Source organism: Ovis aries, chromosome 24 (assembly GCF_016772045.2).
Source record: "Ovis aries strain OAR_USU_Benz2616 breed Rambouillet chromosome 24, ARS-UI_Ramb_v3.0, whole genome shotgun sequence".
NCBI classification, from domain to species: domain Eukaryota; kingdom Metazoa; phylum Chordata; class Mammalia; order Artiodactyla; family Bovidae; genus Ovis; species Ovis aries.
The window spans coordinates 10,958,770-10,986,680 of NC_056077.1; the positions used below are offsets into that span (position 1 = coordinate 10,958,770).

General features: G+C 42.2%; 1 protein-coding gene across 6 annotated transcripts in view; it reads right to left on the bottom strand.

Annotated features, from left to right (window-relative positions):
• Positions 1 to 4,440: 4,440 nt before the first annotated feature.
• The window catches only part of ZC3H7A (zinc finger CCCH-type containing 7A), a 37,821-nt gene continuing 14,350 nt past the window's right edge, over positions 4,441 to 27,911 (bottom strand). For all 6 annotated transcript variants that reach the window (XM_015104082.4, XM_060405981.1, XM_060405979.1 and 3 more), the window contains 20 exons: positions 27,643 to 27,840; positions 26,736 to 26,894; positions 26,418 to 26,498; positions 26,286 to 26,324; positions 25,373 to 25,406; positions 24,469 to 24,752; positions 22,833 to 23,040; positions 21,713 to 21,777; positions 20,980 to 21,166; positions 19,774 to 19,935; positions 16,358 to 16,554; positions 15,983 to 16,083; positions 15,148 to 15,329; positions 14,664 to 14,740; positions 13,613 to 13,746; positions 13,106 to 13,211; positions 10,373 to 10,481; positions 8,384 to 8,517; positions 6,442 to 6,605; positions 4,441 to 5,343 (listed from right to left, as the gene is read on the bottom strand). In XM_015104082.4, the coding sequence (XP_014959568.2) occupies positions 5,154 to 5,343; positions 6,442 to 6,605; positions 8,384 to 8,517; positions 10,373 to 10,481; positions 13,106 to 13,211; positions 13,613 to 13,746; positions 14,664 to 14,740; positions 15,148 to 15,329; positions 15,983 to 16,083; positions 16,358 to 16,554; positions 19,774 to 19,935; positions 20,980 to 21,166; positions 21,713 to 21,777; positions 22,833 to 23,040; positions 24,469 to 24,752; positions 25,373 to 25,406; positions 26,286 to 26,324; positions 26,418 to 26,498; positions 26,736 to 26,894; positions 27,643 to 27,840 (2,811 nt within the window). In that variant the 3' untranslated portion in view covers positions 4,441 to 5,153. The remainder of the gene's footprint in view (positions 5,344 to 6,441; positions 6,606 to 8,383; positions 8,518 to 10,372; positions 10,482 to 13,105; positions 13,212 to 13,612; positions 13,747 to 14,663; positions 14,741 to 15,147; positions 15,330 to 15,982; positions 16,084 to 16,357; positions 16,555 to 19,773; positions 19,936 to 20,979; positions 21,167 to 21,712; positions 21,778 to 22,832; positions 23,041 to 24,468; positions 24,753 to 25,372; positions 25,407 to 26,285; positions 26,325 to 26,417; positions 26,499 to 26,735; positions 26,895 to 27,642; positions 27,841 to 27,911) is intronic.

Here is a 27,911-nt window from a genome sequence, read left to right on the forward strand (position 1 = left end):
CTTTATAAAGTTCAAAGTGCTTTTGTTGCCTCTGGGCTATTTCATGAGACCCACTACATCTTATGGCAGTGCAGAGCGATATCTTACAAGCCAGGAGACCAACGTATGTTTCCTTTATGCCTCTGTTTCCAGACATTGCTGCTCCGGCAATGATGGACAATGGGAAATTCATTTCAGATGACACCAGGCCGTCTGGGTCAGGCTGCACTGCTCTTCACGGTTTGTCCTTGTTCAGTCATTAAATCATGGCAGCCCTAACTAGTCCACATCAGCCAGTATCTGTGCTTTCACGGTCACTGTTCATACCGTGATCAGGGTGGTGGCGTTTGCATAGGGCCAGGGAGAAGATTCCGTGTGTTTCTTTCTTTGTGCGCGTGCTCAGTCATGTCTGACTCTTTGTGACCCCATGGACTGTAGCCTGCCAGGCTCCTCTGCCCATGGAATTTTCCAGTCAAGAATACTGGAGTGAGTTGCCATTTCCTCCTCCAAGGGATCTTCCCAACCCAGAGATCAAACCCACATCTCTTTTGTGTCCATGTTGGCAGGCTGATTCTTAACCACCATGCCACCTGGGACATATGTTTTTCCCAGGTATTAATCCTGTCTTAGAATTGGGGAGAAATAATGACTTATTAATTTTTTTTTAAATTAGAGCTCTTTCTTTTTGTGTGTGTGCAAATAATCATAACTTTCCCCCTGCTCAAAATTGTATAATTCTGTCTTTTAAACTGTCTCATTACTATTGTTTCTAAGCCAAATTTGGTTATTTTTAAAAGTGTGTTACTATGGTAACTCAGAAAGCAATGCTATCACTTGCTTCAAATATTTTATTCTACTTTGTCCCTTCATCAGCTTCCTTAAATCTGAGTCTCTGGTTTGGTATTCTGTCAGTGTTTCTTGCACAAGAAAGCCCATTATTTTACATCCTGTAGTTTCAACAAAATTTTTCAAAAATTGAAGTATAGTTGATTTACAATATTATGTTAGTTTCAGATGTACAGCACAGTATGTTTTGTGGATTATGTTCCATTATAAGTTATTACATGATATTAGGTAATTCCCTGTGCTATATACAAGGTATAGTAATTACAAGATATTCAGTAACTCCCTGTACTATGTAGAAGGTATAGTAAATCCTTGTTGCCGATCTGTGTATAGTAGTTTGTATCTGTTGATCCCATACTCCTAATTTGTCCCTCCGTCTCTCCTTCAGTAACCATAAATTTATTTTCTGTTTGTGAATCTGTTTGTGTTTTGTATACAGGTTCATTTATATTATCTTTTTAGATTCTACCTATAATGGATATCATATAGTCTTTTTCTGACTTATTTCACTAAGTATAATATTCTGTGGTCCATCCAGGTTGCTACAAATTTCACTTTTGTATGGCTGAGTTAATATTCCATTGTATGTATATGTATGTATGTGTGAGTGTATATATATACACACATATACTTATAGACATGTATATAACATGTATACGTTTGTTGTTGTTGTTTGGTGTCTCTAAGTCATGTCTGACTCTGTGACCTCATGGATAGCCTTCCAGGCTCCCCTGTCCTTGGGATGTCCCAGGCAAGAATACTGGAGTGGGTTGCCATTTCCTTTTTGGGGGGAATCTTCCTGACCCAGGGACTGAACCCGTGTCTCCTGCACTGCAGGCAGATTCTTTACCGCTGAGGTACTAGAGACGTGTATTTATGTGTGTGTGTGTGTGTGTGTGTATGAAACATCTAATGCTTGATGATTTTTTTTTTTTTGCTTGTTAATTTTTAAAGCATCGAAGTATTTACTTACTAAACAGGATGTGCCTGACAAGGTACAGGTTGGCAGGTAATGCAGGAGGGAGCCCACACCCTGAGCCTACTAGGTAAAGCTGGACAATGGTGCGGTTTCTTGGAGACTTTATATCAAGATCAAAGAGTTGGCTTTCCATAAATTGGCACTCCTTGTTCCCTTGCAGTAAGTACTGACAGAAAATCCATATGTTCATCTCTGCAGGTCAACTAAGGAGTGTCTAAACCCACACTAACTGCCCAGGGAACATGCAGTCCTTCAGTTTCCCAGTGGGGATCACTGGAACTCAGTCAAAGGCAAACAGCCCTCAAAGAGCAGACCCAGGAAGGTTGAGGATGATGGAGAGGGGTGAGCACTTCCAGCCCTGGCCTACTGTCCAGGCACGTCCAACACAGGTGGGAGAACTGGGCAGAGGAAAATCTACCTGCCACCTCCCAACACCTCTTCAGGACTGATGGGACCAGCTCATTGTGGCCAACACAACTTACACATGAATATTCCTATTCACAGGAGCCTGAAGGAGGAAACAAGCTGAATGCCCATCACCAGAAGAATGGGTAAACAAAACCTAACAGATCTGCACAGTGAAGGATTATTCAGCAGTTAAAAGGAATGAAATACTGATAACATGCTACAGTGTAGATGAACCTTGAAAACACTTACTGTTCAGTCACTAAGTCGTGCCCTCCACAGACTGCAGCACGCCAGGCTTCCCTGTCCTTCACTATTTCCCGGAGTTTGCTCAAATTCATGTCCATTGCGTCAGTGATACCGTCCAATCATCTTATCCTCTGCTGCCCTCTTAAACATTACACTCAGTGAAAGAAGCCAGTCAGAAAAGGCCACATATTCTATAATTCCACTTACATGCAATGTCCAGCACAGGCAGGAAGCAGATTAGGGACTGCCCTTGTGCTTGTCTAGGACAGCCCTAGACAAGACTCTGAGCTCAAGATGCAGGGGGCCTGGGTTCAATCCCTGATCAGGGAACCTAGATCCCACATGGCACAACCTGGCACAGCCAAATAAATAAATGTTTTTTTTAAATAAGGAAAGCAGATTAGTGGTCACCTACAGCTTGAAAAGCAGGGGGAGCAGGTACACTAGGGTGTGGGTTTTATTTTCAGGGAGTAAAACACTTTTTCATCGTGGCGATTGTAGCACATTTGGATTCTACTAAAACCATGGATTTCTACTTTAAAATGGTAACATTTGGGGGTTTTTTAATTGTATCTCCATTTGTTAAACATTGAAACAAACAAAAAATCCACTCTGGAGGAGATAGGCAGATCAACCTGTCCAAGGAGACACATCGATTTCTTAGTTTCCAATGTGGTTAATACTGCAGTTTTGCTCTTTTATACCTTATTTTCCTTCCCTCTCCTCACCCCACTACTACTCTCTTCTCTTCATTTCTGGGTTGGGGATGTGACTTCATCACGGAGTAATTAGACTGATTTCCTGATGCTGAATATTCACTGATGCTGGAAGGACCGACGCTGAAGCTTCAGTATTTTGGCCTCCTGATGCAAAAAGCTGACTCACTGGCAAAAACCTTGATGCTGTAAAAGAAAGTCAAAAGAGAAGGGGCCAGCAGAGGGTGAGATGGTTAGAGAGCATCACCAACTCAGTAGACATGATTCTGGGCAAACTCCTTCAGACAGTGAAGGACAGGGGAGCCTGGTGCGCTGCAGTCCGTGGGGTCGCAGAGTCAGATACAACTTAGTGACTGAATGACTAAATCCTGGTGCTGAGACCAAGGCTGTGGCCTGCAGGGTTCTTAGGTGGAAACCAGAGCAACAAACTGGATGACTTAGGCAGAAGTGGGATTTACTGCACAGATGGTTCAGAGCACAGAGAACTGCGAGAGAGCCAAGGCACAGAAAATTTTGACGTGGGGTGTGAAAATCAAAAAAATTCTCCTCTTGACCAGTCAGAGGATTCCAAACTAGGTTTCAAGCCTAGGTTTCCAAGGTTAAAACAACCAGCTTTTTAAACTCCAGGTTGAAACAGAACAGCAGAGATATCTTTTTTTAACATCTATTCTCCCTGGAAAGAGCACAAAAGAAGTCTGGAAGGATGGAGAAGAAAAACATCATGAAGGCCGTCAGACTAGGGAGACTTAGCAGAACAACAGTGCCTTTGTCTCTGTGCTGACCATGCCTTCAGCGGTCTTTCAACAACCACAACGACCCTATCGAGCGCATCTCGCTAGACGGCTATCTCTGCGGAGTCCCACAGCCCACGTCCTAGCTGACCATGCGTCCCCTTGCTGAGTGTTCATCTGAATGAAACACAGAAGAGCTCCTAGAGGGGTTAGCATGTCGGTCAATAAGAGAAGCCTTTTAGCAACCCAAATCGCAGGAGAGTGGGACAGAGTGGCAGTTGCTGCCATGTCCCTCTAATTTACTTTGTCATTAATTGCTTAAAGAAAAGTGTTTTTTAAAAATCTAGGGAATTCCCTGGTGATCCAATGGTTAGGATTTCATGTTTCCACTGCCAAGGGCCCAGGTTCGATCACTGGTTGGGGAACTGGGATCCCACAAGCTGCACGGAGTGGCCAGAAAAAAAAAAGATCTAACCTTGTGATTTTAGGACCCAGTTTTAACAATTCTTTGTGAGGCAAGGACCATACCACAAAATGAAAGACATCTATATATAAAATCTTTATTACAGGCAATATTGGTCCATACACTACACAATACCAACAGTACAAGTTTAATCTTTCAAAATCATCATTTAAACAGCAAAAGACCAAGAAATAAAATTTGAGTCAACTGATTATTTTTCAAAATAGTCTCAATGCACATTATCCTCAGTTCCCTTATTATAGTGAAACATACAAATACAGAAAAATACCCCATTTAACATATACTAGTGTTAAATGGTTATTTGGCTTAAAATCTGAGTTAAGAAAATCCTTTTTAGCAACCTACGTACAGATAAGTAGCGAACTTCATTAGACAAATTCGTTCCTCTTAAAAACGTGTGAAGAATTTCATCCATCATGTGTTCTGATCCTAGTACAGTGTTTCTCTCTCAGCATCGTGGTTCTTATCTGAAGGACCAACTCAAGGAGTTGTCCTAGACATCACCTCTTCCCGAACACAATTCATCCAAATGTCCGTTCAACAGATGGCAACCAGTAGCGGTCACTTCACCATGTGACACCCTAAGAGCCTGGCCAGACCTGTCCAACAGCCCGTTTTCCTACCTACTGTGGGTTGCTGCTCAGGAGGGACGAGAGACACCAATACAAGCAGAAAACCTGCAGCTCCTCTGCTACGTGCCTTAGAACACTTTCAATTTTTCTGGTCAATGCCCTGATTACGTAACATACATAAAAGCCAGCATATTAGTTTAAATCTTTAAACAAAAAACTATATTTTCCAAAGTCATTATCATTGGGGGCAATTAAGTGATCTTTCCGTGCTTTGTTGAGCTTCATCTTTAGGGCGTCTCTTCTCTCTTCCCATTCATGAAGTTCAGCATTGCCGTGTGCAAATTTACAGCTGCTTCCTTCCGTGCAGGTACCATTCATATACCTGTTAGGACAAGTCAGCTTGGTAAGTGTCCACCCGTTGTTTATAACAATCTTTAAAATGTGCTCTTCACTAACTTTATGGTTTGTGTTAAACTTTTAGCTCAAACTCATAATCCTAGAAAAATGAGTATTTTTAATACTTTTATATTGGAGTATAATAAAAATGAGTATTTTATTGTCTTGGCATCTAGAATAGAGAAATGAGTACTTTAAACTATTTAAATGTACTACTTAATGAAAAACATTGATTCCTGGGAAAAGAAACACTCTACTCCTTCCTGATGCAGTAGAAAGAAAATCAGAGGGGACCGGAAGTAGAAAATAATCTTCAATAATTCTACATATTACATGGATCTAAATTGGGAAATCAAACAGAAATGGCCAACAACAAAATAAGGAGCAATTCAAAATTGCCCAGCTTTTCACTGAAAAATTTTCTAACTATACTGAAAAGAGTGATACTATTAATACTATTTCCATCTGACCTGAGAAAGTTCCAGATTGACACTTGGAATATAATTCAAAGGCAGTTTCAAAAGTGATGAACATCTACTACGAAAAGATGGTTGTGAAGAGTCAGAGAATCCTCACTGCCAGCTCAGAGATCATCTGGGCGAGCCTAAATGAACTTACTTCCCTGTTTGGTTATCTTAAGATGTTTCACTCCAGTGCGGGCAAACCAGTGAGTCTTTTCAGGTAACGCAGGTGAGTGAAGGAAATGTTCAAGGAGCAACTAAAACTCTGAGCTCAGATGCCAACATCCAGGATTAGAAGACTTTGCCACCCAGGTACCCTGTCCACTGCATCCCAGGTAGCTCTCAGTGGCAAAGAACCTGCCTGCCAGTGCAGGAGAGGTGAGTGATGTGGGTTCAATCCCCGGGTCAGGAAGATCCCCTGGAGAAGGAAATGGCAACCCACTCTAGTATTCTTGCCTAGAGAATCCCATGGACACAGGAGCCTGGAGGGCTACAGTCCATGGGGTCACACAGAGTCTGTCAACCTAAGTGATTTAGCCTGCACCATGTCTACTGATACAATGACTGTGGAATTCAAGCCAGACCAGCAGAGTTCATGTGGGAAGCTGCAGAGACCCACGTACCTATCACAAATACTAAAATACCCCGTTGGAAAGCGGTGCTGCCAGCAGTACTGGTCATCCTCAGTGTGGAAGACCTTCTCCTTGTGCTTCTCGGAGGAGATGTGGCCCTGCCACTGCTTCTCACTGTTGCAGTTCTTCCCACACATCCAGCAGTGAAAGTCCACCTGCAGCGCACGGAAGACATGGGTCGTGTCAGCAGCTGCTGTCCGGGGGGGCCCAGATTGACTAAAAACCCCACCTAAGGCCCACATTCTATTCTTGGGGAGCCCGTCCAGCGGGGGTAGCTGGGAGAGATGGGCCGAGGGTCCCCCCAGCACATAGGAAGCAGAGAGCCGGGACAATGAGCTGGGCCAGGGGTCATGGCACTCTCTGGCAAGAAGCTGGTGTGCCAACAAGGGAGTCTGTCGGGAGGATGGGGGGCCAGGTTCAAACCAGGGTCCTGGGGAAGATAAACACCATGAGGAAAATCAGAGAGGATGCGAAAGCCCAGGGGTCACCTGCTATGCAAGAACAAGGAGCAGCAACTCCACTCTTGCACATGAACTGAGCCCCTACTGAGGGCAGGATGTGTGCCAGGGGCCAGGGAAGTACCCATGCTGGGAAGACGCCGCCCCGGGGGCACAGACCCATGAACTGTATTAGGAACCCTGTGCTGCCACAGATGCAAGCGTGCGGTGTTTGAACAGTACTTCCCAAGCGCCCTGGGTCAACCCTGTGTGACGCTGGGTAAGAACAGGTTTACAGAGGGACTTCCCTGGCAGTGCAGTGGCTATGACTCCGTGCTTCCAATGCAGGGGATGCGGGTCTGATCCCTGGCAGGGGAACCAGGATCTCACACGCTAGGTGGTGCCGCAGGGCGGGGGCAAGGGGGCAGAGAGAAGAGGCTCACAGAGACAGGTGACTCTCAAGACCCAGAAAGTTGGGGTGACCCTGCTCTGGAAACCCCAGCAGTACTTAAGGTGGCGAGGCAATCGGCGCTGAGCCCGGGCAGAGAGGGCAGAGTCCACAGGGCTTATCGTGAGCAGAGACACGTCCCTGACCCGGGTCTGACTGATTCAATTCAGAAAGAGGCCAAAAAACCAAAACTGGAAACAAGGAGCAGAGTTAACGTGTACATCTGTGTCAGTTTAAAAAACCACGCTGGGCAGAACTACAGATTAGGATTAGACAATCCAAGATATGGAGATACGGCCTGGAAAAAGACACATTGGATCTGGTCCCTCTGGGAAGGGTGACAACTGGGGTTCCAACCTCATCTGTGATATTTTATTTACCTAACAGAAGCAAACACGGCAAACTGTTAACATCAGTTGACTTGGGATGGTCAGCTCAAGATACTCTCTATATTAACCCCTTTACTTTTCTGAAAAATGTTAAGGCTAGCTCAGTGAAACACCGCAGGTGACTTATGTCTGGGGTGGAACCCAGAGACAGGCCAGACTGCAGCAGGATGGTAAGGGAACATGAGGACTTGCGGCAGGGTGGGCACTAGTCTAGTGGTTAAGACTCCAGTGCAAGGGGCATGGGTTCAATCCTTGGCTGGGGAACCAAGATCCCACGTGCTGCACAGCATCCCATCCAGAAACAAGGAGGGCCTGGGGGTGGGGAACCCTCCATTCCTGAGCACCTGCATGGCCCAGCACTGGGATACACCCGCAGGCTCATCATGCTTTGCGTCTCCCTCACAGAGGCATTCCGTAAGCTACCCAGGATCTCAGGCCAGTGACTCACCAGCTCCTGCTTCCAAAGTCAGAAAAAGGAGGCAGGAAAGGAGTTTTTAGGACAGAGAGGCTTAGACTTACAGCAGGGAGCCAGCGCAAAGAGAAGATGAAGACACCGGGAGGCGGGCAGGCCAGCTGGGAGTGAGGGAGCCAGGTTTGGGAGAAGGTGGGAAAGAAAAGGCCTGGAAGCACAGGCAAGGGCACCAACCTGCGGTACTTACAGTAACTTCCGCGTAATCCGTGGGCATGTGGATTTGCTTTCCATTCTCTTTGCTGGACTGACTGGCTGCATCATCGCTTTTTTCATTTTTTTGGCTCTTTAGCCAGAGTTCATAAAACTGCTCCATATCTTGTACTAAAGAAAAATGAACTCCTTTCAGCGGCAAATATTTAAAGACACCATTTAAATACACACAAGAGCGTGCACTCTTTTTGCATCAGTCAGCATAATTTTCAAAAGAAAATCAAGAGGCAAACAGAGATGATTATGTATTAGACACGAGAGATGGGCCAGTTCCAGACGCTCAGGGTAAGAACCAAATTTAGGTCCATTAGGGCACAGACAAACATTAGTTTTCAAGACGGATGAACTCCTCCCTGCATTTGCAAGACACCTTGTGGGTGTTTAAAATTCAGAGACCCAAGACTTCCCTGGTGGTCCAGTGGTTAAGATTCTGAGCTTCCACTGCAGGGGACACAAGCTTGATCCCTGGTCAGGGAACTAAGATCCCACATGCCGCATGGTGCAGCCAAAAAATAAAATTCAGAAGCCATTTCAAGGGCATTGCTGAAAAGGAAAGCCACAGCTTCACAACGGCCCACGTCAAACACTCGTTATCAGTGCCGTAAACACACAGGCAACTTACACAGCTCCTCACTGTTTACTGAGAAAGGTGAGGAACCTACTACAGGGACCAAGATTCTGGCCCTGATGGGGCCCCGTCAGTCCAGCTACTGTCCAGAGGACTGACACGCAGGGGTGCAATTTACACCAGCACAGCGATGGCCAGGTCCGGGGCTGTGGCTGCAAGCTGCTTCTCACAGAAGGAACAAGTGTATCCAGCATTAGCATCCACTGATAAAACTAAGGTTTCTCGGCCTCGGCACCACCTGTGTGCTGAGCCAGATAATTCTTTGCTGCTGGATAAGCCTTGTGCACTGTACGATGTTTAAAGATCTCCCTGGCCTCTGCCCACCAGCTGCCAGTAGCACTGCCCCACAAGTCATAACAATAAAAAGGTCCAGACGCTACCAACTGTCCCCAAGGGGAGAGGGGTGTGGGTGGCAAAATTCATCCCCAGCTGAGAGGCACTGAGTTAAAAAATAATAATAGTAAAGCTGGAAATGAGGATCTGGTCAAAACCCGGCTCTGCTGGAAATGAGGATCTGGTCAAAACCCGGCTCTACTGTCTGCTCAAGTTTTTCTAACAATATACCTCCAGCTAAGATTAGAGATACAATAGGAAATCCTTCTTCCTTCAGGCCAGTGGTAGCAGGAATTGCTGCAAGAGCCCTGATTTGCAAGGATACCTTCCGGATATCCTCAAGTCCTCACTCCAAGCAAGGAGTCCCACTCACACAAGTCACTGAATGTTTACATGGCTGAAATACAATAGGTGATGTGCTTAAATCCAATTGATTCTTGTAATCCCCAGATTGCAGATCTTAAACCATCTGTAAATTTTGATCAGTTTACTTAAGACTGCAGAACAACGATCCTGGTAGCAAAACCTTTTCTGGTCAGAAGTGAAAGGTTGCCTGAGGCTTCTTTCCAAGGCTCTCACTGTAAAACTGACACTTGACCAAGACAATCATTCTCTCCTTGGGCCTTTGCATCTGGGCCTGTTCTACCCATAAGAGTTCTCGGAAGAAACCTCCAGTTCCAACCTGATAAATTCAGGAGTGACTCTTCACACCAGGAGCAGGTGATCTGACCCGAGCACTCGTGGAAGGACTTAACTTCCCCAGACAGTGACTCAGGGACACGCCTATGTCATCAGAGGATGCTGACCTATGTTTTTGTATCCAAATTTGACCTAAGCAAACATGATTGGTGGTCAGACTCTGCTTCACTGATAAAATGAGATAACGGCTTAGAGCACAGACTGCCTTCTGTGTTCCCTGTAAGCCGGCAATTTACAGGGAGGAAAGAGACTTCCAGGCGAGCTGGATTCCGTGGGTGTCAAGGCCATGTTTAATCATCAACTTACTCCCGTTCTCCTTCATGTAGGTCCACACTTCTCGTTCCTCAGGACTGTGAGCAAAGGAACAGTTTCCAATGTACTGACATTTTTTCCCAGAAGCAATATGATTGCACAGCTGTATTAAAAAAAAATACATGAATATGCTTTAAGACAGAGTACAATGAGTAAAACTGCCTAATTTTTACATGTAAGCGAAATAAATATTATCCATGCTAATGCTGAGTAATATAATTTTTAAATGAGATTAATTTGCTCCTATTCAAATTGACTATAAGCCCCAAAGACATGAGATGATATCAAGCTTTCTGTCTCAAAACTTTTCAAAAGAGCCTAAGTATGGAACTGGAATATGGAACATTTTCTTATGAGAAAATGTCAACAGATTCACTTATTCAGAGTATCTGCTTTTAACACAACAGAGCACTTTATCTCTGTAGTGCAAGTCTCTGGCCCCCTCAATATGACATATCCTACTCTCCTCTGCCTGACACCCAAGATACCTCCTTGTCAGCACTTGGGAAGCAGGAAAGAAACTGCAGACGCCTCCAATAAACAAGGTCAGAGAAAACCTCCGACGTTTACTTCTCACCGACACTGGCAGCTAATCTCAGCCATCATTCACTAGCTCTGCAGTGTCAGAAGACAATTATTCCACTAACCAGGCCATCCAGTTATACAGCATTCTAGTAATACCTCTTGTGGTTATTTGCATTTTTACTTTACAGAGTAAAAACAGTGATACTGGTAGGAAAAATAAAATGATAGCAGTCAGCAGAACAGATTTCCCTAAGACCTGTGACTATTAAGAACTAGGAATACCACTGTCACCAAGAGCACATTCGTAAATATCATCAATGTATTTGTCTTCATGGAGCATAAATCCTAGCACAATTCATTGTTAGCCTGTCTTAGTTTATCCGTGTTTCAACAGAGCTGGCTCTATGTATTAGTTTACATAACAGTAAATGCTTAGCATTGACTTTCACCAAAAATCAAGAAGCAGTTAACACTAAACACTGCTCCTTTCCTCTCCTGAATGAAAGTCAGGGACCCCCCCACCCCCTTTACAATTTTTTTGCAGGAAGTCAAGTCACCAAAACATTCTTGTGATGGATTTTCTTATATTCTTTTCCCATTCAAGCCCCAGGAAGTTACTTATGTATTACTGGGTAGACACTGATTATTGTCTTTCAAAGCTCAGTGATAAGGAGCAGGGAGAAGAGAAGACAAAGGAGAAGGCCGCTCTGTGCTGGGTTTTTACACACCACCATCTCACATATCTTCCATGCAATGATTCCCATTTACAGATGAGCAAACTGAGGCTAACTTACTGGCCCTTCGGGCAGACCCTGAAGCCCATCCTCTCTCCGCCTCACCACACTGCCTATACACATACACGCACGCAGAGTGTTATTTCTTCTTTTAGAAAAAGGACCCCTTAGCAATATCTAGTGGGGTAGGGAAACAGAGGAAATGTGTTCCTGTAAACGCGGTGTAGAACCCGCATCTGCAATGAGAGAATAATCAGTGGTTCTAGGCAGCGGCCTCATGAGTTAGAACTGTTCCCGGTCTTCTTTGTCTAGGCAAAATTTTGAGAAGTATGTCTATAATCTCCACTATCTACTGAAGCACAAGATAATCACTGGTTCTAATAAGCCTTCCTCCTCTCTTATTATAGCCCACTAATAAATCACCCGTTATCTATGAGGCTGAAACCACAGTGGATAAACACAAACACATTACCTCCCTCAAAGACTGGCCTTGTAACCTGTGTTGAGTTTCACAAACTGCAAGGTGCCCTGGGTGATGGGAAATGAACCCACCTCTTCCTCAACTCCTTGGCAATTTGGAGAAGGAGCCCCGTTAGTGGAGACTCTGCAGTCCATCTGCACTGCTGCTCTGGGCAAAAGACTCTCCCCATGTTTCCTCCACTGGGGCAGAAAGCGCCCCTCACCTGAGCTCAGGTATAATCCCGCCAGACCCTCTCTCGTGAACAAGAAAGTGAGGCCAGTTCCAAGCTTTGCCCAGACGACCATGTACGGGACCAAGACGAAACGTGCCACCTTGTAAGACAGTTTGATGTTCCCAATCTAAGGGCTTTGGGGGAACATGTTGCTCCAACAGGAAGCATTTTTCCCTTGGGTTGCTGCTGCTACTGCTAAGTCGCTTTAGTCATGTCTGACTCTGCGCGACCCCAGAGACGGCAGCCCACAGGCTCCTCTGTCCCTGGGATTCTCCAGGCAAGAATACTGGAGTGGGTTGCCATTTCCTTCTCCACCCTTGGGTTACTTCAAGAAAATCCTGTAACATTAGGTATCCTTTAGCGAGCATCCATTGCTTCAGTGAAAGAAATAGGCGTGATAAAAAAACACAAAACACCAAAAACTCATCAACAGAGTTAATAATACAGAAAGTCTTGGGTTTGATAGCAAAGCTGAGGAATCAATGAAATTCTCTCCCATTTGCTCACAGTCATTCATCTGGAAAATAAGCTGAGTCTAGACCATTACTTTTCTCTAGTTCATTTCTACGTCTCCTAAGTAACTCATTCCAATCAACCTAAAAACTGCGCCAGAGCCACACACACAAAAGGGGAAGGAAAACGAAAGGACCACTTAGATTTTAGTAACATGACGAGCATTATTTAAAGGGTACCAGTTTCCATCCGAATTACTACTACTTTCTAATGATTTGAAATGCCTAATAAAAAAAAAAGTGGCTTAAAAATTACGTATGTACATCAAACTGTAAAGGCATTTGTTTCTTTGTGGGAAGAGGACGGATGTTCATCCACTTCTTACGTTCAATAGACATCACTCTCATCGCACGACGATCTTTGGTCCACCTAAGAAAAATGGAGTTCAGAAAAAACAAAAACACACTGGCAAAGGCATAATATAAAGGGGCAGGTACAAAGTCTGTACCCAAGGGACCAGAGATTTTTTTTTCAACCCTTCTAAAAGAAATGCCTTATGATTCTGTCATTTCACTTCCTGTTGATATTTATAAACAGACATTCCCTATGAATCCTAAACAAGGAAATGGTAAAATACAGGAAAAATACTATTGAATTTTGTTGAATTCTTAGCTACTAAATCCTAAAAATCTCTTTCCTTTTGGTTTGCAATTACTCCTAAATTGTCTACTTTCCTTTGCTCTCCTCACAGCCTTAATCTTTTTTCTTATATGTACGGTTTTACGCCCATGAAAAGAAACAGGCACTATTTGCACACACACACTACTTACGAATGCCTTGCTTTTGCACTGCAATATTTTCTGTTTTTGTCTGGTTCAATGACTTGGCCATTTCTCAGACACTGAGCACATACAAATTTTATCTTCATATTAAGGGATCCAGGCATTATTTGATTGCCAAGTACCTTAAGTAATTAAGAGATCAGTTTTAATTAACAGAAAACCATTTTCTGAGAACACATCCATTCGCCATGCACAACTGTGTGCTATTATTATTTTTTTAATAGCACACAACTTCTGTTCTTGTCTGGTCTGATGATTTGACCACTATATATATGATCTGATAACTAAATCTCCAGTTCTCTACCCAAATATAAGAGAATATGATGAAAGTAGATTACAGATGCCAAACCTCAATTTATCAAAGCCAGCTCTGGTGTTAATGTTTAGGATTTGTGGGGAGAAAGGAAGGAAGATGGTTGGATAAAGCAGTCTGGCTGAGTGGTAAGCAAAACTACACAGTCTACCTCCCCTCCTCCAAGGATCCCCACAGCCCAAGACCCCAACTGTTTTGCCAAATAAACTAAATAAGAAAACTGTATCCTAGAACTTCCCTGAGAGTCCAGTAGTCAGGACTCTGTGCTTTCTACTGCAAGGGATGTGGATTCAATCCCTGGTTGGGGCACTAAGATCTTACATGCTATGTGGTGTGGCCAAAAGATAAAATAATTAGAGAAAAGTGTACCCTATATTCTTTTCTTCTTTGGCTATGCAGGATCTTAGTTTCCTGACCAGGGATCAAACCCATGGCCCCTGCAGTGGAATCACAGGGTCCTAACCACTGGACCACAAGGGAATTCCTAACCTGTATTCCTGGCAGGTACTATGAGATACCTAGTTTTTTGGTTTTTTATTTTAACGATAATCAACTAAAATTCAGAATTTACACAATTTTTTTTCCCACTTAACTCAATAAACTCAAGAAAACTCAAGCAGGTTACTGGATTATATGGAAGTATAAACTGCATCTGCCAACTACTAACATCCATCAGGCCATTCCAGAAAAGATCCCAAATGCAGAAAGGATAAAGGAAAAACATACCTGAGCTCCAGGTACATTTGCTTCCAAATTTTGCCAATATCGTTTAGATTCCTGGGCAATATCATCATGTGAGATGCCTGAAAAATGCCGAAGACTTTTGTTTAAAGTTCTTTACGCAGTACCAGGCCACCTGTCTAGGCACAATCAGACTCAATTCTTTACCCCCATTTGGCATAATCTGTCACCAAGGATGAATATCATACTACTCTTTAGAAATGGAATCTTTATAAATACAGCTCTTGGTGCCTTCCGAAGAATCTTTCTTCCTCACGGATCCGTACTGCATACATGAACTTGTATCAGGAATTACTTATATGAGACCACATTCAAAATAGGCCACTCCAAAGGTGAAGCAACTCAGGTTTAAGACTCAAGATAAAATCTACAGTGCTGCCACACCAGATTATGGGGAAAGGTCCTCAATACCATTCCGTAAACCCTGCCTGCTCTTGAGGGGACTTGTCTCAATCTTGCACAAACCTACCTGTTTCATTTTGCAATATCCAGACTTTCAATTCTACAAGACTATGTGCATAAAAGCATTCATCTTCCCTTAAACAGCCATATCGAACCTCATGTCGGCATAAATCAAGCTGACACTGGCCATGAAAAGAACGTATTTTGGAATACTTTACTGTTGTCTCTCGCAAAATGTGGACAAGGCACCTAAGAGGAAAATGGAGCGACATTTTACTACTGTTCTACCATAGCTTTTTAAAAAAATGTATATACTCATGTGTGTGTGTGCTTAACTGCTCAGTCACGTCTGACTCTTTGCAAGCCCATGAACTGTAGTCCCCCAGGCTCCTATCCATGGGATTCTCAGGCAAGAATACTACAGTGGGTTGTCATTCCCTTCTCCAGCAGACCTTTCCAATCCAGGGATCAAACCCACGTCTCCTGCATTACAGGTGGAATTTTTTTTACCATCTGAGCAACAAGGAAGCCCATATACATATACAAAATGTAAAATTCTAGACTGAAAATACATTTTAAATCTCTTTCAGAAAAAAACAAATCACTGTATGCAACTGTAGGATTAATTGGGGAGAGGAGAGGATAATTATCGTAGGCTACATTAAAATACCTAAATCCATGTCATGAGAAGCTATAAACCCGTATTACTTTTCTGTATTAAATCTTAATAATTCATTTTAAAGTTCTCAGCAAAACCTATTAGTCTTATAAAAATAGTCACCATCTTTCAAAACAACAACAAAAAGAGAAGGGAACGCCTGGGAAGATACTACTCTGGTTTTATTTGGATCTAAAAAGAGGATTAATTTTGTCACTAAAAATATTAGAAAATACCAACATACTTATTGTCTTCAAATTCATGCTTTGTAACCGGATGAGAACAAGAAGTAGAATTATCTTTGTTTCTTTTACTTATCATTCTAGGCTTATGATCAAAACATTTCTGAAACAGACAGAGAAGAATTATCATAAAAATGTAATACAAGATGATAACTTTTGTGTGATGCTGATGACATTCATACTTACATATTACAAGCATATGTCAATTAACACTCACCAAATAGGACGTCTTAATGTTATTCTTTTGGATAGTAATAGTAGGTACCATTGCTAAGCAAATGCTTTAGCATACAGCAGGACCAGAGCTAAGCACTTGATACTTCTGTGTCAGAAACCACTACCTGTTTCACAGTCGAAAGAAGACTTGGAGACAGTACCTCACAAAGGAATATAAATTCTCCAAGATGCTCCTGGAACAGTTTGAACACGGTAAAGCTGATCTTTCCATTGCCACCGAAGAAAGCCTCTCTGCTGAACGCCCCCTTCCGCTCCAGCGTCCAGACATCTATCTCCTCCTGGCAATAAGCAAATGTGCAGTGGCCTGAATATCTACATTCCTCCTCAGCGGCAACATCTAGAAAGACAGGAAATTAACAGAGGTGGGATGGATTGGGAGATTGGGGTTGGCATGCATATACTAATACGAATAAAACATAATTAATGACAACCGACTGCATAGCACAGGGAATTCTACTCAATGTTCTGTGGTGACCTAAATGGGAGGAAAATCCAACGAAGAGGGGACGTATGTATACGTGCGGCTGATTCACTTTGCTGTAAAGCAGAAACTAACACAACATTGTAAAGTAACTATCCTCTGAAAAAGGGAAAAAAAAAAATACATTTTCAAACAAAATCTTAAAAAAAAGTAGGGGGGACACAGGGAATTAAAAGACATTTAAAACATGGGCCACTGTGTTTTCAAAGCCAATGAATATTAAACACACTAAGGGCATTGTTTAAATTTTTCTAACAATTCATGGATAGCTTCAAACCATGGTACACATATTACTATGGAGGAATGGTGTATTGAAAGCATGGAAGTGTTAGTTGCTCAGTTGTGTCTGACTCTTTGCAACCCTGTGGACTGTAGCCTGTCAGGCTCATGGAATTCTCCAGGCAAGAATACCGGAGTGGGTAGACATCCCCTTCTCCAGGGGATCTTCTCGGCCCAGGATTGAACCTGGGTTTCCTGCATTGCAGGGAGATTCTTTACCATCTGAGCCACCAGAGAAGTCCCATTAACTCTTAAAACAAACAAACGAACAAAAAAAAAACAACAGCAGCACAATTCTAAATTACTTTTATTTCAGACAGGGCAAAAAAAAGCCCTGATGTTTGCATGTTCACCACCTAAGTTTAAAAAATCATTTCAGTTCAGTTCAGTCACTCAGTCGTGTCCAACTCCTTGCGACCCCATGGACTGCAGCACGCCAGGCCTCCCTGTCCATCACCAACTCCCGGAGTTCACTCAAACTCATGTCCATTGAGTCAGTGATGCCATCCAACCACCTCATCCTGTGTCATCCCTTTCCCCCACCTTCAATCTTTCCCAGCATCAGGGTCTTTTCAAATGAATCAGCTCTTTGTTATCAGGTGGTCAAAGGACTGGAGTTTCAGATTCAACATCAGTCCTTCCAATGAACACCCAGGACTGATCTCCTTTAGAATGGACTGGTTGTATCTCCTTGCAGTCCAAGGGACTTTCAAGAGTCTTCTCCAACACCACAGTTCAAGAGCATCAATTCTTCGGCGCTCAGTCTTCTTCACAGTCCAACTCTCGAATCCATACATGACCGCTGGAAAAACCACAGCCTTGACTAGATGGACCTTTGTTGGCAAAGTAATGTCTCTGCTTTTGCATATGCTGTCTAGGTTGGTTATAACTTTTCTCCCAAGGAGTAAGTGTCTTTTAATTTCATGGCTGCAATCACCATCTGCAGTGATTTTTGAGCCCCCCAAAATAAAGTCAGCCACTGCTTCCAATGTTTCTCCATCTATTTGCCATGAAGTGATGGGGCCAGATGCCATAATCTTTGTTTTCTGAATGTTGAGCTTTAAGCCAACTTTTTCACTCTCCTCTTTCACTTTCATCAAGAGGCTCTTTAGTTCTTCTTCACTTTCTGCCATAAGGGTGGTGCCATCTACATATCTGAGGTTATTGATATTTCTCCCAGCAATCTTGATTCCAGCTTGTGCTTCTTCCAGCCCAGCGTTTCTCATGATGTACTCTGCATGTAAGTTAAATAAGCAGGGTGACAATATACAGCCTTGATGTACTCCTTTTCCTATTTGGAATCAGTCTGTTGTTCCATGTCCAGTTCTAACTGTTGCTTCCTGACCTGCATACAGATTTCTCAAGAGGCAGATCAGGTGGTCTGGTATGCCCATCTCTTTCAGAATTTTCCACAGTTTATTGGGATCCACACAGTCAAAGGCTTTGGCATATTCGAAAAAGCAGAAATAGATGTTTTTCTAGAACTCTCTTGCTTTTTCGATGATCCAGCGGATGTTGGCAATTTGATCTCTGGTTCCTCTGCCTTTTCTAAAACCAGCTTGAACATCTGGAAGTTCATGGTTCACCTACTGCTGAAACCTGGCTTGGAGAATTTTGAGTATGACTTTACTAGCGTGTGAGTTGAGTGCAACTGTGCGGTAGCTTGAGCATTCTTTTGCATTGCCTTTCTTTGGGAATGGAATGAAAACTGACCTTTTCCAGTCCTGTGGCCACCGATGAGTTTTCCAAATTTGCTGGCAAATTGAGTGCAGCACTTTCACAGCATCAACTTTCAGGATTTGAAAGAGCTCCACTGGAATTCCATCACCTCCACTAGCTTTGTTCATAGTGATGCTTCCTAAGGTCCATTTGACTTCACATTCCAGGATGTCTGGCTCCAGGTGAGCGATCACACCATCGTGATTATCTGGGTTGTGAAGATCTTTTTTGTACAGTTCTTCTGTGTATTCTTGCCACCTCTTCTTAATATCTTCTGCTTCTGTTAGGTCCCTACCATTTCTGTCCTTTATTGAGCCCATCTTTGCATGAAATGTTCCCTTGGTATCTCTAATTTTCTTAAAGAGATCTCTAGTCTTTCCCATTCTATCATTTACGGACATTCAAAGCTCATTTCCTGAATATTTATTGGAAGGAATGATGCTGTAGCTGAAGTTCCAAAACTTTGGCCACCTGATGTGAAGAACTGACTCACTGGAAAAGACCCTGATGCTGGAAAGGATTGAAGGCAGAAGGAAAAGTGGACAACAGAGGTTGGGATGGTTGGATGGCATTACCAACTCAATGGACATGAGTTTGAGCAAACTCCAGGAGTTGGTGATGGGCAGGGAAGCCTAGCATGCTGCAGTCCATGGGGTAGCACAGTCAGACACGACTGAGCAACTTAACTGCCTGAAAGCTCATTCAGGTGGAGCTGTCTGACAAAATGAAAACACTACGTTTCTCTCAAAAATACATTAAAAGAGTGACATTATCAAAGCCTTAGTTCAGTGTTCTGATTCTGCTTAGACTATGTCAGAACCCAACGTTTGAGACAGTTTTCTGTTTAAAACCTGGTGAAACCCCTATTTCAATAAATAACTATTAAACACCCACTTGACAGCAAATTAAAAGCAAATGTAAAAGTAATACAAACAAATACTAATCTTTCAAACCAAGGAATTTGCTGTTAACTCTAAACATTTTTAGTAACAGTAATACTGGGGCTATTGCAATGAAAGTAGCAAATTGTTTCTCACTTAGGCCATGGTACACCAATTAAGTAATTATAGCACATACCTTTACATATATAATAAGGGCCTTCATAATTTGTTTTTGTCGGTCTTGGACGTATTTTTTTCCATGACTTATCTTCTACATTCTTTATCCTACCAATTAAAGTATCTTTCTTACATTTATGGTCTAGATTAGCATGATAAGTGAAATCCATTAGCTTAGGCCCTGAAAAAGATATAAAAAGGATTGTTCATATGCACAAGAAGTATCATTTCATTTTACAGGCACAGTTATAAGCATTTGTGAGCAACTGAATAATGATTATTAAATTCCCATGAAAAAGTCCCTTCATAACCCCCACGTAAAACAAGCTAGGGAAAGTAATTTTTGCCTTTTGTGCTGTCAGACAAAACACAAAGATCAGAGCAAAACCACCAGTGCTCCCAAGATATAACCCTTATTTATTAGAATAAGAATTCTAATGGCTTCTAAAGGGAAAGCGAAAGTGAAAGTCGCTCAGTCATGTCCAACTCTTTGTGACCCCATGGACTCTATAGTACATGAATTCTCCAGGCCAGAATACTGGAGTGGGTAGCCTTTCCCTTCTCCAGGGGATCTTCCCAACCCAGGGATCGAACCCAGGTCTCCCCACATTGCAGGCGGATTCTTTACCTGCTGAGACATGAGGGAAGCCCAAGAATACTGGAGTGGGTAGTCTATCCCTTCTCTAGCAGTTCTTGCCAACCCAGGAATCGAACCAAGATCTCCTGCACTGCAGGCAGATTCTTTACCAACTGAGTAAAGGAAAAGCATGTGCTTAAATAAACCAAGTAAGAAAATGAATTTGGGCCCCGTTTAGAATAAACTGTGTTTGTATCACTTGACTTAGGGGTAAAGATATGAAAAAACCCAACAGAAAGTACTCTAATTTTCACAAACACTGTATCACATACTGGTCTTAAAAATGCTTTTTTCTAGTTCTCACTCTATTTGAAAATGATCACATTCTTAAACATATACTTAAAATACAAAGAATTTTCAAAATCAGGTTAAATATTCTATTCTAAATGATTCTATACATAAAATTATATCAAAGAAGAACTGAGACTTATCCTATTAGACTCTAAAGGCTCCTAATCAATAATTGCTGCTTCTTTAGAAAGAATTCAAATAAAGATACAAGAGTCACAATAGTTGGTGTTTCCACATAGATTTACAAATTCCTAAAAACTCTCAGGTTATTGATGGGCTCCTTGGTTTGGTCCTGACCTGATTTTACGAAACAGATCTGGCAAGCTTGTCTCAGTTCATGGGTTCCTTCAAGGGGATGTCTTGGGGTCACTGAAGAAGCGGGTTTAGTTACTGCACTTCCAAAAAAGTTTCCAAAGTCATTCCGAGGGTGACTTGAAATTCCCAGGAAACTCTCAGAAGCAAACAGACTGCCTGGTCCATTCATCTGCAAGAAGCATAAGAAAACAAAAAAACAAACAAAAAAAAACAGCCAAAAAATATTGCACTATCACTAAAGAAGAAAACAAACGCATCTCAAAAGTGAGCCATTCTGCACAGACTAGAGGTGGGACTATTCTGTCCTTACTACGTTTCTATTTAAAAACCATTTCCTTCTACATGTTCCCGTCCGTGGGGTCTCTAGGCCCCTCCCCCACTTTTTGGGATGCTCCATGAGTTGTTACAAGCGATGGGCAACTGTTCTGCTTCATCAGCCAACAGGGTTTTCATGCCCTGATCTTGCATTTCTTCATCATTCACACTGTCCTAAAGCCTCTTACACTGTTGATTAATTTGCCATGACAGATCCAGCCTTAAACACAGAGCACTTATTACTGGATGTTCCAGAAGAGTCTTATTTTAGCACTCTTTCCCACAGCACACACAAAATTCCAGGGAGCTGGTACCGTTCATTCAAATAACTCAGTTACTTAAGTAAAAGACCTATTTGCAATTTAAGCGACGAAGTTACAAAAGAGGAAGTGGCACTTACAAGTAAAAGGGAAGAATTACTGTTGTTAAGCGCTGTTCCCTCTCTAGAAGTTGAGGTGGACAGATCTAAAATAATAAAAAAACTTCAACAGACCTTTTCATTCTAATCATGTAATAAGAACATCAGGGCTTAGTAGCTCACTATGGCTTCCCACCTTATTTCCCCTCCCAGTTCCGAGAAGCTTTCTTGCTCATTATTGACACTCAAAAAGGGCTATGGAGTCTCTCTTCTCCTCCAGAAACCAAGGACATAAATAATCCTTAGACAAACAAATTTCAATAAAAAGCAATTTTTCAGAGACATGAGCTAAGGCAGGGCCTATCAAATGGGAATGTTAAAAAAAAGACTAAGAAGATAATTCATATTAAAAAATGGAAAAGGATTCTTTCCTTTTGAAAGTGTGAAGCAGAAACTTCTTTTTCTCCGTCTGCCACTCAATTCCTTTCTCTCTGCCCTCTGTTTTCCACAAATTTTCATTTGTTCAGTTGCCAATCTTTAAATCAATTATTTTGATGTTGATTCGTTTAACTGTAATGATGCCTGACAAAAATATGAAGATTTTTCTTGTGGCTACTTAAAGGATACATTAAGCCTAGAATTACAAAAACAGGAGTCAGGCCCAAACCTCAGCAATCCTTTGCAAAAGTAAAGTACCATAGTTTGCTGAGCTCAACGGATGAAGCCAAAAATACGTGGTTCTATTATCATTCTAAACACTGATTTTAAATTAGTCTTAACTAAAGTATTGCCTAGTTCAGAATTTAAAAGGGTCTTTAAGACCCTTTAAGAGGGGGTTATCCCTTTTCCAGAGAAAACATTAAAACATTAAAAGTCATCTCACCCCCCCAAACAACAGACACCCACCTTAACAAGTTATCTTATTAAAACAAACAAACAGTGCCACATACATTCCTACTCTTAGGCCTTTGCTTCTTGATCTCCACAATGGCACAGTTAAGTCCAGGAGAATTTAAAACAGGAAGCTTCAGGTTTTAGAGCTACAGTGTATTTTCAGCTACAATGAAAATAACTCACGTACCAACTACCTAGTGTTAGTTAAACAGACTGTCTTTTTTAGAAAATGAACTGTAACTGTTTACATAAGCAGCTCGAGTCTTACCTCGTTTAGATTCACTCATTGAAAATGAATTTAAAGAAGAACAGAAATCTTCTAAGGATGAAGTCAAAGGCGGATACAGATCCGAGAAGGAGGGCGCAGGTGCGTACCTCGCCCCGATGGGCAAGGCGCCCAAAAGAGACGCCGCCGAGAAGGGGACGCTTGGGCCAACGCTGGCAGTTGGGAGGGGGCCTCTGACTAAGGCTGACGGCTGGGGAGGAAACAAGACCAGAACGAAGTCCGTGAAACTCTGTCCCAAGCTTGCCAAACTGCTTTTAATATCAGCACATAAGAACAAATTAGTCCACCGGGTGATTTTGTTAGGTAACAAAGTTGAAGTCATAATCAAGATGGCAGAATCCAAGTGACAGAGCTGACTTCTTCTCCAGCCCACTTTTTAAAAAGTCTGGAGATTCGACTTCTAATATCACTGTGACCCAAATGAGAAGTCCCTGCTTCATTTTCCAAGCTTTCTAGGATTCCTAACAGTCCCTGCTCTGAGCCAACGGGGGCCAGGGCGGAAGGAAGGGTGGTCGAGAGAAGGGAGCTGGAGCAGCCTGGAGAACTGGGGACCATCTTTTGGGAGATGTCAATGTACAACCTCATGAGAACAAATGGAACGATGCCTTGCCCCTCCCCCACACAGCGACAATTTTTCGAGCGCCCCCTGTATCAATTAAAATACCTTCCACTATTTTAATATACTTCACAGCAGGAGTCAGCGAACTTTTCTATAAATGGCAGGATATACCGTCCCTTTAATCCTCCTAACCCTCTGAGGTGCACCCTACGAGGACTGTCACTGTACAGATGAGGAAACCGAGGGACCGAGAGGTGAAATAACCTGCCTCAGGTCAAAGTGGAAGGGACCAACTCCCCCACCCGCACCCGCCACTGTCTGTCTGCCTTTTACATCTTCTCTTTGTCAGCCCCACAAGGATATCACTGGTCTTACTCTCCCCGGAAACCAGCTCTGAGTTTCCCTCTCTGCGTCACCATTCTGGGATCCCTGCTGCCACTACCTTTCTTCATATACTTCACAGCAGGAGTCAGTGAACTTTTCTCTAAGGGCTGGATATTAATACAGCCCTATTAACACTGCAGGCTTTGTGGGTTACACAGCCTCTGGCGCAACTACTCAACTCTGCTACTGCAGTGTGATGAGATAGCTTCGTGTATCTTAAATACTATTCTTCTTTTCCCTTCCTTCTAGCCACGTAAAAATCTCAAAACCAGTCTTAGTGTTCGGGCTGCACTAAAGAGGCAGCAGGCCAGATCTGGCCTGTGGACCCAAGTTTGCTTTATGGTTATGTAGCTACAGGAGAATCATCCTTAAGGAATGAGAAATCCTTAATCCATCAATTCATTTTGCCTTACATGCCAAATGTCTATTGTTTGCCAGGGAGTTAAATTTCGCTTTCCCACAACATGTGATTCCTAGCATGTTCTGTTTTGTTTTTTTTTTTTAATTTATAAAATAAAGTGCCAGTTACCACTGGAAAAGGACAAAAGTAATTTTCAAGAAAAGCCTAAGTTTAGCGTACAGTCAATACTGAAGATATCTAGCAGGTTATATCACGATTTTTTTAAAAAAGAGGGGGAGAAAGTCAGGTTTTAAGGGAGTCAGACTGGAATTTACCATGACGGTTTCATTAGTTTCAGGCGCAGAATCCAGGAGGTCGTCTATTTCATCTCCGAGGACTATATCCCCATCGTCTAGAAACGCTTCCGGCGCGCTGAAGGGGATCTTTCCTCCATTTGCCAACACTGTCGATGGTAGAGAACTCTCTTCCACTTGCAGTGGCAAAACAGAAGGTAAGGGCATAATAGAAACTGAAGCCAGCTCATTTCCAACTTGGTGAGAAAAACTGGATGCAGGTATAGAAACAACAGAAGGTGCTTCTTGCCTCGGAGCTAATAAATCTGTAACATGAATGGACATGTGCTCACTTATTTTCAGTATATTTACGTAATACTACTGTTAATGGCCAATAACAGAGAAAATAAAGAGCAAGGTGAAAACATGAAAGCAATATATAAACAGATAGATACAACAGCGAAACCAATTCAAATAAAAGAGTAAAAGCAATTCTAAAAAAAAGAGTTTGTTTTGCCCAGGAACAGATATATTCACTTGTGAAAATGCTTCCTCCTTTCTCAAAATACCTGGGCTCCTTTCGGGTGGAGCTACTAGAGGGTGGTGATGCCACAGTGGATACCAAACAACTGCTCGCTGACAGTCAGTACCATCGGTCACTACTGACACAGCCAGAGGCACAGAGGTGGTTTCTGAAATTACTCTTGTTTTAATACTACTAACGACCCAGCAATCTTAACTGACAACACTACAACGTACATGACATCTAAGGCTGGCACTTTTCTTTTTTGTTTGGTGCGCAGTGAGGCATGTGGGATCTTAGTTCCCTGACCAGGGTCAAACCCACACTCTCTGCCTGGAAGCGTGCAGTTTTAACCACTGGACCATCCGGGAAGTCCCCAAGGGTGGCACTTCAGATTAACAGGACGTGTGTGTGCAAACATACCTGGCTCGATATCCTCCACAGAACAGTTCAAAGCCTAGAAATTGAACCAAATAATAGATCATAGTATTTTCAGGATTCTAGACTATAAAGCAAGCTATAAAACTCGCTCTAAGAGAGCAATGCCAATTCTCACATCTGACCTCCTTCCAATTAAGACAGAGACAAACAGAATGCGTAAGCCTTTGTGATGGCCAGTCCAGTGCACACTCAGTCGTGTGGGCCAGTCCAGTGTATGCCCAGTCGTGTCTGCCTCTTTGTGACCCATGGACTGTAGCCAACCAGGCTCCTCTGTCCATGGAATTTCCCAGGCAAGAATACCACAGTAGGGTTCCATTTCCTTTTCAGGATCTTCCTGACTCAGGGATTGAACCTGCATCTTTTGCATCTCCTGCACTGGCAGGCCACCTGGCTGGGAAGCCCAACCTTTGTAATAACGTAGGATTAAACAGTGCGGGCCTCTTGCCACTCATTTCATGTGGCCTAGTATTTCTCCAAGCATATTCAGGAGCCTTCCAGTTCCAGAGGGACCCGTGTAGCCACTCCATCCTCCCCAACTCACAGCGACCTCCTAACAGCTCTAAGAAGACTTATCCTTAAAAAAGATATGTGTTTAACCCAGTGACTTCTAAAATTAGTATGTGGCCCCAACCCACATTTTCTAATAACACCTAACTTCTATGAACATCCTGTAAAATGCTCCATGGGCCTTCAGGAAATGCTGATTGAGAGTAAAAGATATGACTGGAGCTGTTTGTTTTCTTTTCATAGGGCAGGAAGCTCTGGCCACTTAGGTGTATGAGGAATCAAAAGGCCTCAAAAATAAACAAAACCCCAAAATATTAAAAGCAGAACTGCTACTACTTCTTCTTTTCTTTTTTAAAAATTATGATTCTTACAAGAGTAATGACCTTACCTTTGTAGCCCCATCCCCAGGAACTGATTTTAGTGAGAGCTGAAAGAAAATTAAGATGCTAATTTAAAACCAGAACTGACTCCAAGTTACAAAACAAAATGAAAATAACTTATGGCGAGAACTCCAGCTTACCTCGGCTCTAACATATGCTTTTCTTATTTTAAATCCCAGTTTCTGAGCTAGTTCTTGAGTTAGTTTTATTACATGTTCATCCTGAAAAAAAGTCAGAATATACAATTAATGGAGGGTTATATTTACTAACCGTAGAGGTGAAGGGACAAAGCAGTTCTAATTTATCCTTGTCAAGACACTTGCTTTATGGGCATTTATTCCCAGCTGCAGCAGGTGGACGGCTGGCTGGAAAACATAACTTTTTGATGCCATTCGTCTACATAGAAGCAATAAAATGGCTAGGATGTAAACAAATGAATTAGAACATAAATACCATACCTGAGGCACTGCCAAGGAGCACTTTGCTACAGCATCATAAGCCTCTCTGAATCTTCCTAAATCACTTAGAGCCTTAGATTTCCGATACAGAGCTTTGTAGTTACTGGCATTTAAACTGAGGACTGTATCACAGTCTTCTAAAACTTTATCATGGAAACCCTGGTGAGTGAGACCAAATAAAGTTAGCAATCAATTCATGTCTTGCAATGATGCAAACACAAACAAATTCAGATTCTCCTCTCAAAATGGATTGGTAATGGTTTTTGTTTTGTTTTTGTTTTTTTAATTATTTTCATTATGAAATTTCAAATACAGAAAAGTAGAAAGAATATCATGGCTACCTACGTACCCACCACCCAGACCTTTGGCCATAAAAGACCCCAGATCTTCAAGAAAGAAAGCTGTCCAGGTATAGTTGAGGCCCTAAGTGTAAATGTCTATATGAAAACTGTAAGAACATCAAAATACTACTTTTTAAGTTTAGATAAGTGAACAGGTTGTATTAATTCTTTTGAAGGCTCACTATTCCTTTTTTTAAATTAAAAAATAAAAATAACTCCTAAGAGAAACATAAGGAGCAAGCTGTCAGCAGAGACAACTGATACACCCACCTGTGAATACCTGTATCTTTTTAGGCTGACTTTTTTTTTTTTTTTTTAAGAGCAGATACCCCCTCCCCCAAAGCCACACTCAAAAGGGTATCTCCAAGGACCAGTATCTAAAAATTTATTTTTAAAAATTCATAAGTATTTGGCCAAAATTGATTTTTCAAAGCTTGAGGCCTCTCTAAAGCAGCTAATACATCTTTCCTATAAACTGAAATTAGAAAGCTGACTTTTGCTAATGTACTATGTTACTGAAAATCTTTTTTCTCTCCAGAAACACTGCTTTACAAGTCACAACTCACCATATTGGAATAGCAAGCAATACGATTTATATATAGTTTTTCAATGATTTCTTTAGGGATTAAAATTTCTTCAGACTTTGCATAATCAGCTATACTCAAAGCTTCTGAATACTGACTTATGGAGTGGTTCCAATCACGTTCGCGATAAACATCATTTCCTTCATTAAAAAGATTTCTCACAAGAGCGTGTAAATACACCTTAAAAAAAATAAAAAGAATGTTACCCCTTGAAACTCTTTAAGGAACAAGTCAGAGTGCAAGCAAATTTT